The following is a 15,717-nucleotide window of genomic DNA, read 5'->3' on the forward strand; positions in this document are numbered from 1 at the left end:
AAGTCAAAATTGGACGGGTTCCATGGTCACCAGAATTAACCAAAATTGTGGCAAATTAAACCTGTAACAAAATAATTTAAGAAGGGACATTACATAACTCGACTTCTACAACTTGGTCTTTTCTGCTACAATAGGTACCCTCATTCCTTCACACGAGTGGAGAGAAATAGCCCAAAATAGTACAAAATTTTAGCTCTTCTTTACTCTTTGTCTTTCTCTTCTTCGTACTTCTTCTCTTTTGATCGAACTTGTGCGAGTTGAGTGAGTGACCTCCAAGTGAGGTCGAGGTCTCCTTTATATAGGCTTCTTACCAATGCTACAAGGCCGACTTGACATTGCTCCTAGGCCAACATGCCACCTTGTGTAGGCCAACTTGAACTATGCATCATGACAAGGTCTTGGAGGGTCCTTTGACTCAAATAAATTACCTTTACAATATGCAACATGCCCAAAAGGATCTTCAATACATGACAATGACTTTCTTGACTTGTAGACTTAATGACAAGCCCTAAAAGCTGTCAATGGGAGCTTGACCTATAAATGATGATTACATATGTCATTATGAAGACTGAACCTAGTTACATATTTCAACAAGGAGCCCATATATAGACAGTCTATAGTTAAGTTTATGAATGGATTTTAGATGCACTAATCTCTACAAATGTTTGATTGCAATATCTCTTATTCCAGATGTAAAGAGTCGATATCTCAATTCCATCATAAAGATGTAGTCGTAGATTGGATATAGCCAAAGCCATGCATCCTGATGTTTCCAATGACAAGGAAAATGGAGGATGGCTTTACTTCCAAATGTCAACGAACTTCATCTAAGAAATTTGAATGGTGCCAAATTTTAAAATCTCTTTGCCTGACACTTCTGCAATCTATTGTGAAGAAAAGGCATCGACAGCTCTACATGGAACCAATAAACTTGAAACAAACAAAATAGATGGATTTGTTGTAATGTAAAATGTGAGATCTACAATTGCAAGTCCTAAAAAGATCAAACTGAAACACCATACCAAGAAAAAGAGTAAAGGATTTGTCAACAAAGGGAATGCGTTGTATATTGTCGAGTGACCCTCGGCCTTGAAGGATGTGCGGTTCTTCACATCAAACCCCTAGCGAATGCAACCTGGAGAAGTCCAACTTCATATGGGATTTGGAATCGCATTATAGAGACAATGATTCAATCATGTAACTCGACCCCAGTGAAATACACGTTATCATGGTTTTCGACTCCTCCAACAAGCGAAGCCTTCAAACTATCTGTGTTGATATATGTATTGGGGAACTCTGGTGTTGGTTCCCAGCTATGAATATATCTCCATGCATGCCTATGATCTCAGTCCAGGACATATTATGAGAATCCTACAAACCCCCAATTGCCACCTCAGCTACTATAGGACGAAACACTCGTCGTAAATATAATGCTTTGGTGCTATAGATAATTTGTGGCCCAGTGGTTTTCGAAAATGTGGTTCAGAAAACAAAGGGTTAGCAATGTTGCAACTAAATAATTTGTTCCTTCAACACTACATTATGCCACATCAATTTTATCTACCATCCTTGATTTCAGTTCAGCATTGAGACAAACTCGGTCTAGGAGTGAGGATGTTACCACCAGTCGGGTTTTTGCGTAGGTTACTCCTTTCAGCTATCAATCAAACCTAGATGAACTTGGCCCCAGAGAAGAAAGACACAGCTTCTCAAGATTAATTAGGCCTTCCATTGGATTTCAGCTTCTAAATTCATTGCTTCAAGGGTTTGATCTACGCAAACAAAATTGCTTCAATAAATTCTGCCTCTTGGAGTAGCTTGGCCCTAAATAATATTTTGCTGCAACAAGAGGACTCGACCTCCCAATGGTGTTCTACCTGGTACCAAGATTACTCATCCTCGGCACTATAATATTCCCTGTTGCAATATTTCTCAAATAAAACCTTTCAGGCTAACAGGAAAACCAACTTTGATACCACTGTAATGTCCCATTTTTAAGGTATGCCAATAATTTGCTAAAAATGAAAACTGGGCAGGAAATATGTATTCAAATACTTTGTTTGCACAATAGTGAAAAGTTCTACTACAGGGGCATTCCATCAAACAGTTTGCTTACAATTACATATTAAACCCCACTCCAAAATAGACACAAGAAATAGCAACAAAAACTCAGCCTTATTTTATTAAAATGGAATATGATATTACATGCCAATGCTTTAGTTTCATACCCTGGAACAAATCTGTTAATGACCCCTACTACATGGCATGCTTCACTGGATAATTATGAATAAGTTGATGTTGTGGCCTCCAAGATGAATGCAGCAAACAAGGAATTTGGCCTCCTAAATCCTACTTCTCCAAAGTGTTATGCACCTGTGAGAGATCTGATTTACCTTTCCTCATGATCTCCACATTAACCCCTACTGAGTGGATCTGATTTGATCCCTACTTTTTCAAGTGGTGAGGGTATATGGTCTCAATACCAAAGCCTCTTCACTGGATCAGCTAGGGTGGATCACTTACCACCAAAACTAACCCTCTTTCATACGGGCCCACACCCAAACAAGCCCCAAGAGCTCAACTCAATAACATACAGTAATCCAAATGCATGCCTAAGGAGTGAGCTCTCATCTCCTTCTAAAGTTAGGGACTGCCAGAATACCATGCATTATCGAATACCATCCCATGTTTTTAATAATTGATCTAATTTTTTTTAACCTTATAATTTTGATTTATTTCCTAAGTGATAATGAATAATTAACTGGACCTCCTCGAAAGGGGACATTACATAAGGCCAATGGATCAAGTAGAAATTGTAGTGGAAAATTTAGAAAAGGCCAATCATAGTGAGGGTGAGAAAAAATGTATGATGACAGATTAAATGCTTAAAGTTTAAACAAATCAACAATATACATACAAAAGTTGAGGAAGTAGGATGCACATCAAGAGTGCAACCCCAAAGAACCTACTTCAATAGAACCAAACACTACAAAAGTCAAGGTGTCATTATAGCTGCCACAGCCATACTTGTAACACCATAGGCACAAACATTACAAGTAAAAGGATGTAACAGTCCAACATAAATATCAAATTAGATTTTACTAATTAACATTAAATTTAAATATAAGTGGCACTTACCTAGCCAAATAAACATGTAATTAATAAACTAAATTCAACTATGAATAGTGCTTACCTATGGCAGAAGCAGGCTTACCGCAACAAGGTTTTGGGGACGACTCTCCACCCAACCATAGGCTCAATTGTGCAAGGATTCTGCTACAACTGGCCACCCCCGAGCCCTCAATCAACGTACTACTGCCAGCGACTCCTAAGTCTTAGTATACCATTCTCCCAAGAGAATGACAGATAGAATCTCGGAATGATAGAATGCAGGAATGCCTCTCATCTTCCTCACCATCTATTAAATAGAACAAACATTGGATGGGAACCACATGCACACACTCCATGTGTCTGCATGCAACTTTTTTTCTTGTTTTATTTCTTTACTTGTCTTTTGATTTTTAGCTTTCTTGTTTTATTTTCTTCTTTTTCATAGCTTTACTGATTTTTTTATTGTTTTCTTTGTTTTATTTCTTTTTATTCTTATTTAGAGCTTTAGTATAGTTATTACTATTTTTATTTTTTATTATTTTTATTTATTTTCTTGTATTTTTAAATATCATTTATTATTTAACATTTATGATTTATTATTTTTATTATTTATTATTAAGTGATTTATTATTTATATTATTATTATTTATTTTGTATTATTTATTATTATTTTTATTATTTATTATTTATTATTATATTATTATTTATTATTTTTATTATTTATTATTTATTATTAAGGGGAGGGATATTACATACTCTCCCACTTTAAGGAACTTCGTCCCGAAGTTATGTTGAGTTATGTATTATTTATTATTTTTATTATTTATTATTTTATTTACTTCATGTTGCCAACACCCTCTGCTGAACTAGTATAACCAGCAGGCATCGAAAGTCCCCAACACCCCGGGAAATCTCAAGGAATCTCTGTCCTTTTTCCCACTTTCGGCACCAGGCTAAGCCTGACCTGGTCTGTATCCTAGTCCAAGGCTGGCCCCAAGGCTCGCGCCTGACTCAGACCTCATCTGCCCCAAGGCAGGCATCCGGTCCGATACTCAATGACCCCGGGCATCTCACAAGGCTGGCCCACTCCCTCCACAACTACTAAGGCGCACAGCCCCAGGCATCGAAGTCCTTTACATCCCTTCCAGACTTCGGCATCCCAATCCAATACTAGGCACCTAGCCTAGAACATCAGGCACTTGGCCTCCTCAAGATGGTCGTATAGCTCTTCAAGAGCTATCCATCAAGAGCTATACACAAGACAAAGGAACCACTGGCATATGTAGTGTTGATTGAGTTTGTCCCCAGCCCATATGGTGTTACTTACTCTCCCTCGTGCGTATGGGCTCGCACGAGATCATCAAATAAATCGGCCCTTTCAGTCCATTTGTGGAGTCCTATGAATCATCACACCTCAACATGCAACCAGTGCATTAGCAATACCATCATAGTATCATAGAAAATAATTCACATGCCAAGTTTTGCAAGTCATTATGAGAACATTCATCATTGTTAATCGCAATATTATGAGGAATAACGAATTGCATGCTCATGCATGTCAAAAAATTTGTACACAACTATCACATGCTTCACCATCATAAGTTATAACATCAACATATTTACATCAAAGATATATCACTTCACATAATAAATGAACCACATGTCAATAAACCTCATATTATAGCATCATAATCCCTATGCCACGTTATGCATATCATATCCATCATGAGTATTCAACATTAATTACCTATCATCACATAGTAAATGAATATTTCAATATACCTTGACGTAACATCATAATACCTATGCATATCATCATCATCATAAGGATACATCATCACTATTGTAACAACTATATAAATATGAACCACATGTGCATGATCACTCTCATACCATCATATCATGAATCCTCATCAATATGAGAAATATCTCAATACTCATCAAATATAGAATAATACTCTATTAGCATTCTTATCATGATTCATCAGAAAAATCAATTTCATTTACTTTACAAACATTCGACTATGAACTAAGATTATTCAACATCCATCTAGGATCTATGTTATCCCATCAATGTTATTAGTGTTATGTTTTCATCAAGATACCAATTCCTTTTTCACTAATCATTTCCACTTCTTTCAACTAGGAAGTTTACCATTTACACCAATGTATAATCATCTAAGTACATCATTAAATTTCACATGAGCCTCATCATCTTGAGTCTTAATCTCTCATGATATATTCTTCTTTCCCCAAGGAAATTCTGGTGAAATTCATTGTTAAGATATTACTAGTCATATAATCATTATTTAAATCATCTATCTTAAAATCCATTTACCCTTTGGCTTAATTTACTTGCATGAGGGTTTGTTGATCCATGTTGACTTATACATACATCACTTAACAATTATCATTTTCATCTACAAAAATATTTTCTTATCTTGTCAAGTTCCTATCTCAATACCACTTGATTACTTTATCGTAAACTCACCCTTCTTCAAGTTGGACAAGAGATTCTTGCTTATTAATTTGTGTCTTTATTTTAGATTTTGAAATAGTGGGAACCACTACTACCATCATTGTCCATTAAAAAAATTTAAATGTATGGTGTTATGTGGAAACAACCTCTTTTAACGCTATGGAACAAAACTTGATAAGTTTTTCTATGTGAAGTCCCACTCATGAAATAATGAGTGCAAATCAGTCAAGTACAACCTCTATTAATTGACTCTAACTTCTCTTGTTAATATGTACACAATCCCTCTCACAGTATCCTTATAAAATTTCTAGCAACATTCCTTCTATACTTCAACTATTAAACTATGTAGATCATTACTATGACCATTACCAATCATGTTTCTTGGTCCACTCATCAATACCTTTAAAAGAACTTTCTAGAACATCTCCGATATTCATAGATATATTTTTTATTTTTCTCCTAGTCTTAATTTCCTAATATTCCATGTCTGGAAACTTATTCAATTCATGCTATTTTATTAAATTGACTTTAATTTCTCACCTCCAGTCATTGTGGTTTCTTTTCCTTCTCTCTTAGAAGCATTGGTACACTTTGGAAATGTTGTTACTATTCCCCAACTTGGGTAATACCCTATAAATAAATTCATTACGATGGCTACCAAATGTAATCCGCTTATCATTTCCTATTTTAAGACATCAACATAATAAAATTGTCTGATCATACATCCATAATTTATGCATATAGTTAGTCACCTATGAAAAAAAAAAATTACCATGTGGCTCTCCCATTAGAGGAAAAAACTATTATAGATGTTGTCATGTACACAACTTATCTGATCCAAGTTGGCCATAATCACATGAGCTATCATTAGTTATCATCATTAGAAAATTTGCAAGTTTCTCCTTTCCGTTTCTCCTTAAACAACTTTATCCAATATATGCAATTTAACCTTGAATCATGAAACCTTATGTAACCCAATTAATATATATTAAACTATATTACGTAACCCTTCATCTTTATATATTTATTTTTTTTGTAAATCATATATGTCAAAATATCCTTTATCACAAACAAATATTTTAAAAATCATATATAATATTAATATATATATTCATCATAACTTTTATTATGACAAAATTTCAATATACATTATTGTATTATTACAAATATTTTCCAGTTATATCATAAATTAACTCACTTAAATTTTAAACACATATTAAATATATCAACACATTTTTATTTTTATTTTGATAAATTTAAAATAAAAATTAATAGTATTTACATACATACTATGCAATTATATATTATGTAATATATAAAATCGAAAATCATATTAGTTTCTACAACTATTATACTAACTTCACAATCCATCAATTTATTATATAATTTCCAATAAATACAACAAAATTTTATTTCTTAAAAACCTACTCCATTCACACAAAATGTAATTTATCTCTAACTGCTACTCAATTCTAATTAATGCAGTATTGAATTACATGTGGTGAATTTGACTTATTGTATCTTATGTGGTGAGTTTATTCTTAATCAAACATCATTGACTGTCGAACCCGAATTAATTGCTCCAAAAAAATTTCGACAAGTTGAAGTTGGGATTTTCTAAGTGAAGTTGCATTGACAATCAAAACCGTAATAATTGTTGTCAAAAACTAGATAAGTTAAATTTGGGATTATTAAAGGAAAGTTGCAATGACAGTGGAACCCGAATTAGTTGTTGCCAATTTACTTTTTACAGCAACCAGAAAATATAGTAGTGCTAATACAAAGAAAATCTAAGTTCAGAGAACGAGGAAACATTCGGTTTCATAATTAACACGTGACTGGTGTCCTTGCAGATTTCTTCATTGTCGTTCTAAAAGAGAGATAATCAAAGTTTTTGTTGTTGTTTTTTTTTTGAATCTTTGAGAAATAAATGAATGACATGCCCAAAAAATTAGAAATTTATCTCTTCAAGCCACAAACAATCGAGAGTCCTGGCAATGGCGGTGGTCCACCCAAGCTCACAAAAATCTCATGTCTATGACATTTTTGTTAATAAATGAAAGCTTTTTATAATAATTTAAATAAATTTTCCAAAAAAAAACTTTGATATTTAAATTTAAAAATCATTACAATGATACGTTTAAAAAAAAAATCTAATTTATTAACTCCAAATTTCAATAATAAAATTTGGAAATAACTAAATACATTTTCTGGAAAAATTGAAATAAAATGAGAAATCCATATAATGATATACCCAAAACTATCAATGGTTAACTCGTGACATCTATCCTTTGATACTTTTGGCATGAAGTTAAACTGGGATAGGTTGCTATACCAAGATGGAGTTGGTCAGCAACGCTGCGAGTCTTTGGCCCACGTAAGATATGGCTACATTGATTGAGTTGATCTAGAGGGAAATAACAAATGTGTTATGGAGGAATTTATTTGTCCAATAAAAGAATTGATTAATAAGAACCTATACGGTTCTATGATAATATACAACTGCAGTTATGATTTATAAATTTAAAGAGGAACTTGATAAGGATGATAAAAAGATTCCTTAAAATATAGAGAGAACACTGCAATTATGAGAATAATTACATTAGAGTCGTATTGACCTCTAAAGATGTGATCGCCGGTTCGACCCCAATTTCTCCTACTCGCGGGTTCTATTACCACACCATAAAGACAAAGAGCTTCTTTAATCATAAGTATAATATAAAAACTATGGAACCTAACAGGCTAGCACTGGTACGCTGCTGTGGGGGTCTAATTCAAAAAAATCCAAATTCTATTTACACATGCATAGAAGTTGAATACTCAAAGAAATATAAATGAAATCAGAGTTTTAATATTGACTTTCCAATCCCCTTGGTAGAAGGTTTTTTTATGAAAGGAGACCTCCAACTTGGTATTACTACAACCCTTTCTTTGCTACTAGAAGAGGGCTAGAAATTTTTATATGTCATCCACCAGAAATTTCCCCCAATTTAGAAAACTACGACACTGAAACTGGCACATAAAAGAGAACATTTGGTACTTCATATTTATGGTTGGCTTTATGATAAAATTTCAACCGAACTTCACTTTTACTAACTTAACAAGTGTACATACTTGTATTTCATAACCCATGGATCACCGTCTTATGGTTGAAATTAGGCAATGTATTTCAGAAAAAGAAACTTAATGAAAACTCACAATTCTTCAGATTGCTGTGATTCTCCTTATTCTTCATGCTACCTTCAAGATCACCCACAATATTTATTTATACTTCTATTATAGCGGAAAGTTTATTATAGCATAGCGGAGAGGTGTATCTATGTCATTGGAAGGCCCAAGTTCCAACATATAATGTTACGGACAGTCCTATAACGCTTCCTTGATTACATTAAACATGAGCATTGCATAGAAGTTCATTGATTACATTACAAATTTACACATGAGCACTGCAGAGAAGTTATTTACTTTTCTATCCCTATATGGATCTGAAGCATACTTGAGAAAGAGAAGAAGTGTGCCTTGGTTACTGTAAAATTCTAGCTAGCTGTGAGGGCGAGACTCAAGAAACCTACGTATTTTGTTATGATTTGAGTAAAGGGATGCTCAGAGGCAATGAGAGTAGAAATCATGTGCCTGTACATATTATGTCAGTCAAGGAGGAAGGAAACCATTCTGCACAAACAAATAAAAACAACATAACAAAACCTTGGAATATAGAGCTCCTACATTTTAAAGTCTTGAAGAGGTATAAAACAACTAGCTGCACAAACTATCCCGAGTTTTGCTTGAACACCTCTTTCAGATCGACTAGTTGAATCAATCAATATCCCATGATTCATCATAGGTGAAAACGTTCATATTATTTATATGTCAAAATAAATAAAAGTGGGCATTCCAGCCTACAAAGTTGAGCCTAGCTGTTGAGCAGATGCAAAGTTTTCCAGAACACATTTCGTCAAACATGCAACGTCAAATTTCGGGGTTGTTATAGGCTGATTTTAAATTCTGATATCTGCAGAGATTTTAAAATTGATTTCTGAAAATTGTTTGAAACGAGCTATATTATAACAGTGGTGCTTTAGACCCTAATCTACGAAAATCGATTTTATTTTATTTGGAATGAGGATAACCAGACTTGTAATTCGTTTGATTAACTTTAAATATCATCTATCGGAGTAGTGTGGTACGTTTTTTTTCTTTTTTTCTAATTTAACTTCAAAACAGGGTTTATTTAATTTGACTTCAAGTTTTTTTTTTTTTTTAATAAGAATTCAAATCATTTTACCTAATCGTTATCGCAGTTTCTGGGTTTACTTACAGAAATTTAAAAGAAATATTGCATTTTTTCAATTTCAAAAATTCTTTCTGATAAATTGATAATATTGAGAAAATAATCAATTAATTAGAAACATGCCCTACTTAAAGGAAAATATTGGAGAATATGATTGAAGCGTGCCCAGACATGCAAAATGGAACGCACGACACAGCTTGAAAACCCTGAAATAAAAATTACGTGTACTGGGAGGTTTGGAGACCAAAAGGGATATGCGGGCGCCCTGAAGTAACGATCTTGTAACTTTCAAAACAAGTCGAGTTAAAAATCCCAATTTTTTTTAAATGCCCATAGGCCCTAAGGGTTGAGCCAAAGCTCTGATACCATATGTAACAGTCCAACATAAATATCAAATTAGCTTTTACTAATTAACATTAAATTTAAATAAGAGTGGCACTTACCTAGCCAAATAAACATGTAATTAATAAACTAAATTCAACTATGAATAGTGCTTACCTGTGGCAGAAGCAGGCTTACCGCAACAAGGTTTTGGGGACGACTCTCCACCCAACCATAGGCTCAATTGTGCAAGGATTCTGCTACAACTGGCCACCCCCGAGCCCTCAATCAACGTACCACTGCCAGCGACTCCTAAGTCTTAGTATACCATTCTCCCAAGAGAATGACAGATAGAATCTCGGAATGATAGAATGCAGGAATGCCTCTCATCTTCCTCACCATCTATTAAATAGAACAAACATTGGATGGGAACCACATGCACACACTCCATGTGTCTACATGCAACTTTTTTCCTTGTTTTATTTCTTTACTTTTCTTTTGATTTTTAGCTTTCTTGTTTTATTTTCTTCTTTTTCATAGCTTTACTGATTTTTTTATTGTTTTCTTTGTTTTATTTCTTTTTATTCTTATTTAGAGCTGTAGTATAGTTATTACTATTTTTATTTTTTATTATTTTTATTTATTTTCTTATATTTTTAAATATCATTTATTATTTAACATTTATGATTTATTATTTTTATTATTTATTATTAAGTGATTTATTATTTATTTTGTATTATTTATTATTTATTATTTATTATTATATTATTATTTATTACTTTTATTATTTATTATTTATTATTAAGGGGAGGGATATTACAAAGGATCCATCAATGTTGAAAGTCTGAAGGTATTGATAGATGTAGGTACCTCACAAAATTTATGAGCAAACAATCAGTAGCACACCTCAATCAACTACTGCCTATAAATACGTTCAATGTTACCATGGCTGTCAGAGACCCAACAATTTGTGGAGGCTATTATAAATCCCAACTTAATATAGAAGACTACAGGTTTGAAACATACACATTTGCTATGGCTCATAAGAGTAGATGTAGTATTGGAAGCACAATGATTAAGAAATTTTGGCATCATCAACAATAACTAACAAGAACTATTGATGGGCATCCAGATAAAAGGAAATATACAAACTACAAGGCATCAAGTCACCTTCTTCCTAAATCCTAGAATCATGCCAGATGTCAAAAATTGATCCGAAATGCCACAATAGTTAGTACTAAATAGTTGTGCCATAACAACCCCAGAAGCCCTATTATAACTTTCCATATAAAATATACTATAAACAAACAGCTTAAGGTATTTCAAGATCCTCTGAATGGACTTCCACCATTTCAAGGATTGAAACATTCAATTGAATTATTACCAGGAACCACACCCATATAGATAAGAGCTATTGTCATCCTCATCATTACAAAATAGAAAATAAATAATTGTAAAATAATTATTATCATAGAGGGTGATAGTACCTCATCAAAGCCCCAAGGGCTTCTCCCAGCACTAAATTCTAGTTAAGAAAACAGATCTCAAATGTGCCCAGAATATCAAGAGTTAAATATAGTCACAATAAAAATACCCCAATCTCGGAGCACATTTTTGAATGTGCCTTAACTAATTTATAACCTTGCACGAGTGTAATGGTGTATGCATATCATTGTCAGATTGAGTTTGTTTGCATAACAGCATGTTCTTTAGATAGATGTAGGTATAAAGGAAGTCTATCTCAAGCACATTTTCATGAGCATGCCTAAACAATACAAATAAAAAGGAGAATACTACTAGGCATTTTCTTTTAGTTAAAAGTTTAGAAGAAACATAAATAATATGCACAAATAAAAAACCGTACTCAAAAATTAAAAGCAACTGAAAAAGCATACCAACATTGGAACCCTTGGGATATAGTTGGCGTACACCTTGCTCCTCTAAGCTTGGGAGCATATCATCAGTCTGGCAAATGTATAATTCATCAGAAAAAGTAATAGGTCCCCTAAAATCCTAATTTAATGTAATAGCCTCTCCGTTCACTTCCCATTCAACAAGCTAGTAAAGATATACTATCTATTTATCAAAATATAATCGAAGGAATAAAACAAAGTGAGTTAAATTTTGACACAGTCTAATTCCATGATAAATTTAAATATACAAAAGAAATCAAACAGCCAAAGGAGAAGAAAGATTTATGCCAACATTAGCAACTTAAACTTACAGTGTAACTAGCACCATACAACATGTAAGGCCCCTCAATCGGTGGAGGTGGTGCTGGTGCTGAATCTGGATTATCTAGGTAATCTTTGTAAAGCCTGTAAAATGGAGGTGGAGGTGGGTATGTCGAAGCAGCCATGTTACCTGCAAACAAATGCCTAAGGCTATTTACCAACATATGAGAAAAAAATACTGCAAAATCATTCCTTGATGCCAGAGTCATAGGAATTCTCGCAAGAATTCCTTCCTGGATTCAGTACAGGATCAACTATGCAAATTTCAATTCTAGTAACTTAAAGGCAAGCCACAGTCATATATACTCTGCCCTTTGCTAGTATTTAAAAAAAGTAATGAAATTACTCAAAGCTCGGAGAATTGTTAAATCGGGAACATATGCACAAGTATTGAAAATGTGTGATTGGTAATTATATGTATATGTCTTATGAAGGTAAAAAAGAAGTATGGATCCCAGAATAATTCCAGGTTTGACAAGCAACTACCCAATAAAAAAAGTCCACTGCTATTATCATTACATTTCAACTCATGCATTCAAGTTACATTGATAATGTTTAATATAATATGTAAAGTTTCAACAATGCAATCCTATAGATAATGTTTTACCAATATGGAAAATAATGGTTGGCAAACTCCTAATTTCTCATGTGGAGGGTAACCCTTCTACTCCACATTGCAAAACTTCATATTTGATGATAGCCACAACAGAAATTTGCGATAAACAAGGTGTTTGATGGCAACCCATTAGACCATTTATGCCCTACCTGACGAGTGAAGTGTGAAAAGAATGACATTACGCACAATAAAAGGCTTCAATCACAATCCACCGAAAGAGGACCTGAGGATCACTAAACAAATCTTTTATTCTACCTGGTGGCCAATTCTTGCTTCCTTCAGACTGCCAATGTATCCTACAACTATCTTGATAAATCCCCAAGGCAAATGCCATAAAATGTCAAGAAACCAAGAGAATACAGTTAAAAATTAAAATCCAAAACTTTTTCCCTCAAAATGTTTGCGTATTGACGGATAGCAGTTTAGCAACACAGTCAACAATAGACAAGACAGTTGTTTAGCTTAATATACACAGACCATTGAGCTAGAGTTGCCTCCAAACTCAGTATCAGTATCATAGCACCACCAATTAACTTCCTTACTGAGGTGGAAGATAACAGAAACCTTCACGAATTTTTATAGTAATTATTTTGGAGTTCCCTTCTAGGTTGCCAAACATTGACTTTTGAGGAAATTCTTGAAGTATTTAAGAACACTTACAGTAAAAAGAACCATACAGTCCATATGACAATAATCTAGGCTTCAGTGCTACAGTGTTGAACAGGAGAAGTCCTCCCTCTACTACTTCCAACCCGGGTAGATGCAATCCTTACTGCTCCTGACTTGGGAAAATGCACTCCTAAGCACTCCTGACTAGAAGCTTATTCCTAAGCACTGACGGGTGCACTTCCAAACAATCTTGAGAGCACTCCCCATAGAGGTAAAATATGCTGGAAATACTGAGAGGGGTGAATCAGCGTTTCACTTCAATTAGTTAATTTTAACTTCACAGAGCATTAATTATCGTTAGCATTAGATCAAAGCATAAATTAGCAACACCATTCAACAATGCACAATATCCAAGACTATACATGAGATTTTTGGGTGGAAACCCTTCCGAGAGAAAAACCACCAAACACTTTTTAATATAGGTCTTTAAAGATTACATCAATAGAAAGCTCCAACTTCCAAGATTCACCAGCTACAACTGGAAGGAGGCTCCAACCCCCTGATCCCTGATTTATCAACTCCAATTGAAAGGACACTCCAACACCTTAATTTACTAATCTAACTGGAAGGATGCTCCAACGCCCTGATTTACCAGCTCCTACTAGAAGGATGCCCCAACGCCTTGCACAGGCTCCAACCTACCCCAACACCACCATGCCGCCCTGAAGTGTTTTATGGCACCAACCTGAAGGAGACTCCAATCTCTACCTTGCACCACCCTGTCGCCCTGGAAATAGAAGATAAAGGAATAAGATAGATTATATTGTACACATTGCTCCAACCACATTTGTCAATAATATTGTTGCACTATCAATCTAACACTATACAGTTCCCCTTGCAATCTCAAACCCTAGCTGCTCAGATCAGCCATTGCATTGCACTTTGTAGCCACTACCCAATAACCAAGTCTACTCAGCACATCAAGTTGTTAAACCCTAGTAGCAATATGCACACATCACAAACTCTGTCCAATACACCTTATACATGCAGACGCTAGCCAACTCCACTCAACAATATAACAAAATGATAAGCACTAGCAGCATTATGCATCCATTAGCAGTAGCAACAATATATACTTTCTCTGGTCACCCAAAAACTCAGTAACACATGCTTACTGCCAAACCCTAGCTCAACAAAAAGTTTGCCAAATACATCACAATTGTGACAAAAGCATAATATTGTGTAAATGCCACAACATTTCCCTGTCGAAACTCTAATTGAACAATCCAGTAGTAATTCATGCTCTTTGCTCAACAACCAGTTCTACTACAGCTTATGTATCTCTCATGGAAGACCCTAGCACAATGTTACTATACCAAAATGCAATAAGGCAATGAACTTAGATCACTGGCTTTTCCCTACATATGTCAGCAACAGTTGTACAAATAATTCTGGCTTACAAGCCCTAACATATCAACAATACTTAAACTGCTCAAACGATGTAACTGCTTCTGCTCAACATGTAAGCCCTATGTTTTAATCAGCTCATCAACATATACAGAGTACATTAATAATGCCATACCCTAGTCTCAACAACTCAGTAGCAACATGCTATTACCTACATTTTGTCAAAGCATCAAGATCCCTCCAACAAAATCAATTCTGACTTCAGAGTACCTGACATCTTCGTTCTTGATATTGTTGTTTGAATCCAACAATCTTCCTAAAGATGCCCTAAAGATGATCCAAAACAAGCTCTGTTTACAACATTTGATGATGTCATTGACCAGATCCAAATTTCACCTCTGCATATATATTGCCATGGGTACCTTTTCAAGAAAGGGCATGATCTTATGATCACGCCCTTTCGTTAAACTATACTAATTAACTTATTACATAACATTGCCTCCCTCTTGAAAAGATGCTTTGTCTTCAAAGCATATGTAACAACGGGTGTTTTTGGCAATATAATTTTGTCTTCCATTTGCATGGACACATGCCTGATCTTTTCATCATCATTGTCAATACCGTAAATCTCGAAATATTCCTCTGCTTT

General features: G+C 34.4%; 1 protein-coding gene across 4 annotated transcripts in view; it reads right to left on the reverse strand.

Annotated features, from left to right (window-relative positions):
* LOC149228845 (mediator of RNA polymerase II transcription subunit 7a-like) overlaps positions 1-15,717 on the reverse strand; it is a 227,213-nt gene that overhangs the window by 142,308 nt on the left and 69,188 nt on the right. For 2 of the 4 annotated variants that reach the window (XM_089378401.1, XM_089378400.1), the window contains 2 exons: positions 12,427-12,566; positions 12,098-12,167 (listed from right to left, as the gene is read on the reverse strand). In XM_089378401.1, the coding sequence (XP_089234527.1) occupies positions 12,098-12,167; positions 12,427-12,561 (205 nt within the window). In that variant the 5' untranslated portion in view covers positions 12,562-12,566. Of the gene's footprint in view, positions 1-12,097; positions 12,168-12,426; positions 12,587-15,717 lie in introns of all 4 variants that reach the window. The other 2 variants (XM_089378402.1, XM_089378403.1) reach the window with 2 other exon arrangements.

This window comes from Pinus tabuliformis, chromosome J (assembly GCF_031772625.1).
Source record: "Pinus tabuliformis cultivar Carrire ecotype Pingquan chromosome J, CPIR1, whole genome shotgun sequence".
Lineage (NCBI taxonomy): Eukaryota > Viridiplantae > Streptophyta > Pinopsida > Pinales > Pinaceae > Pinus > Pinus tabuliformis.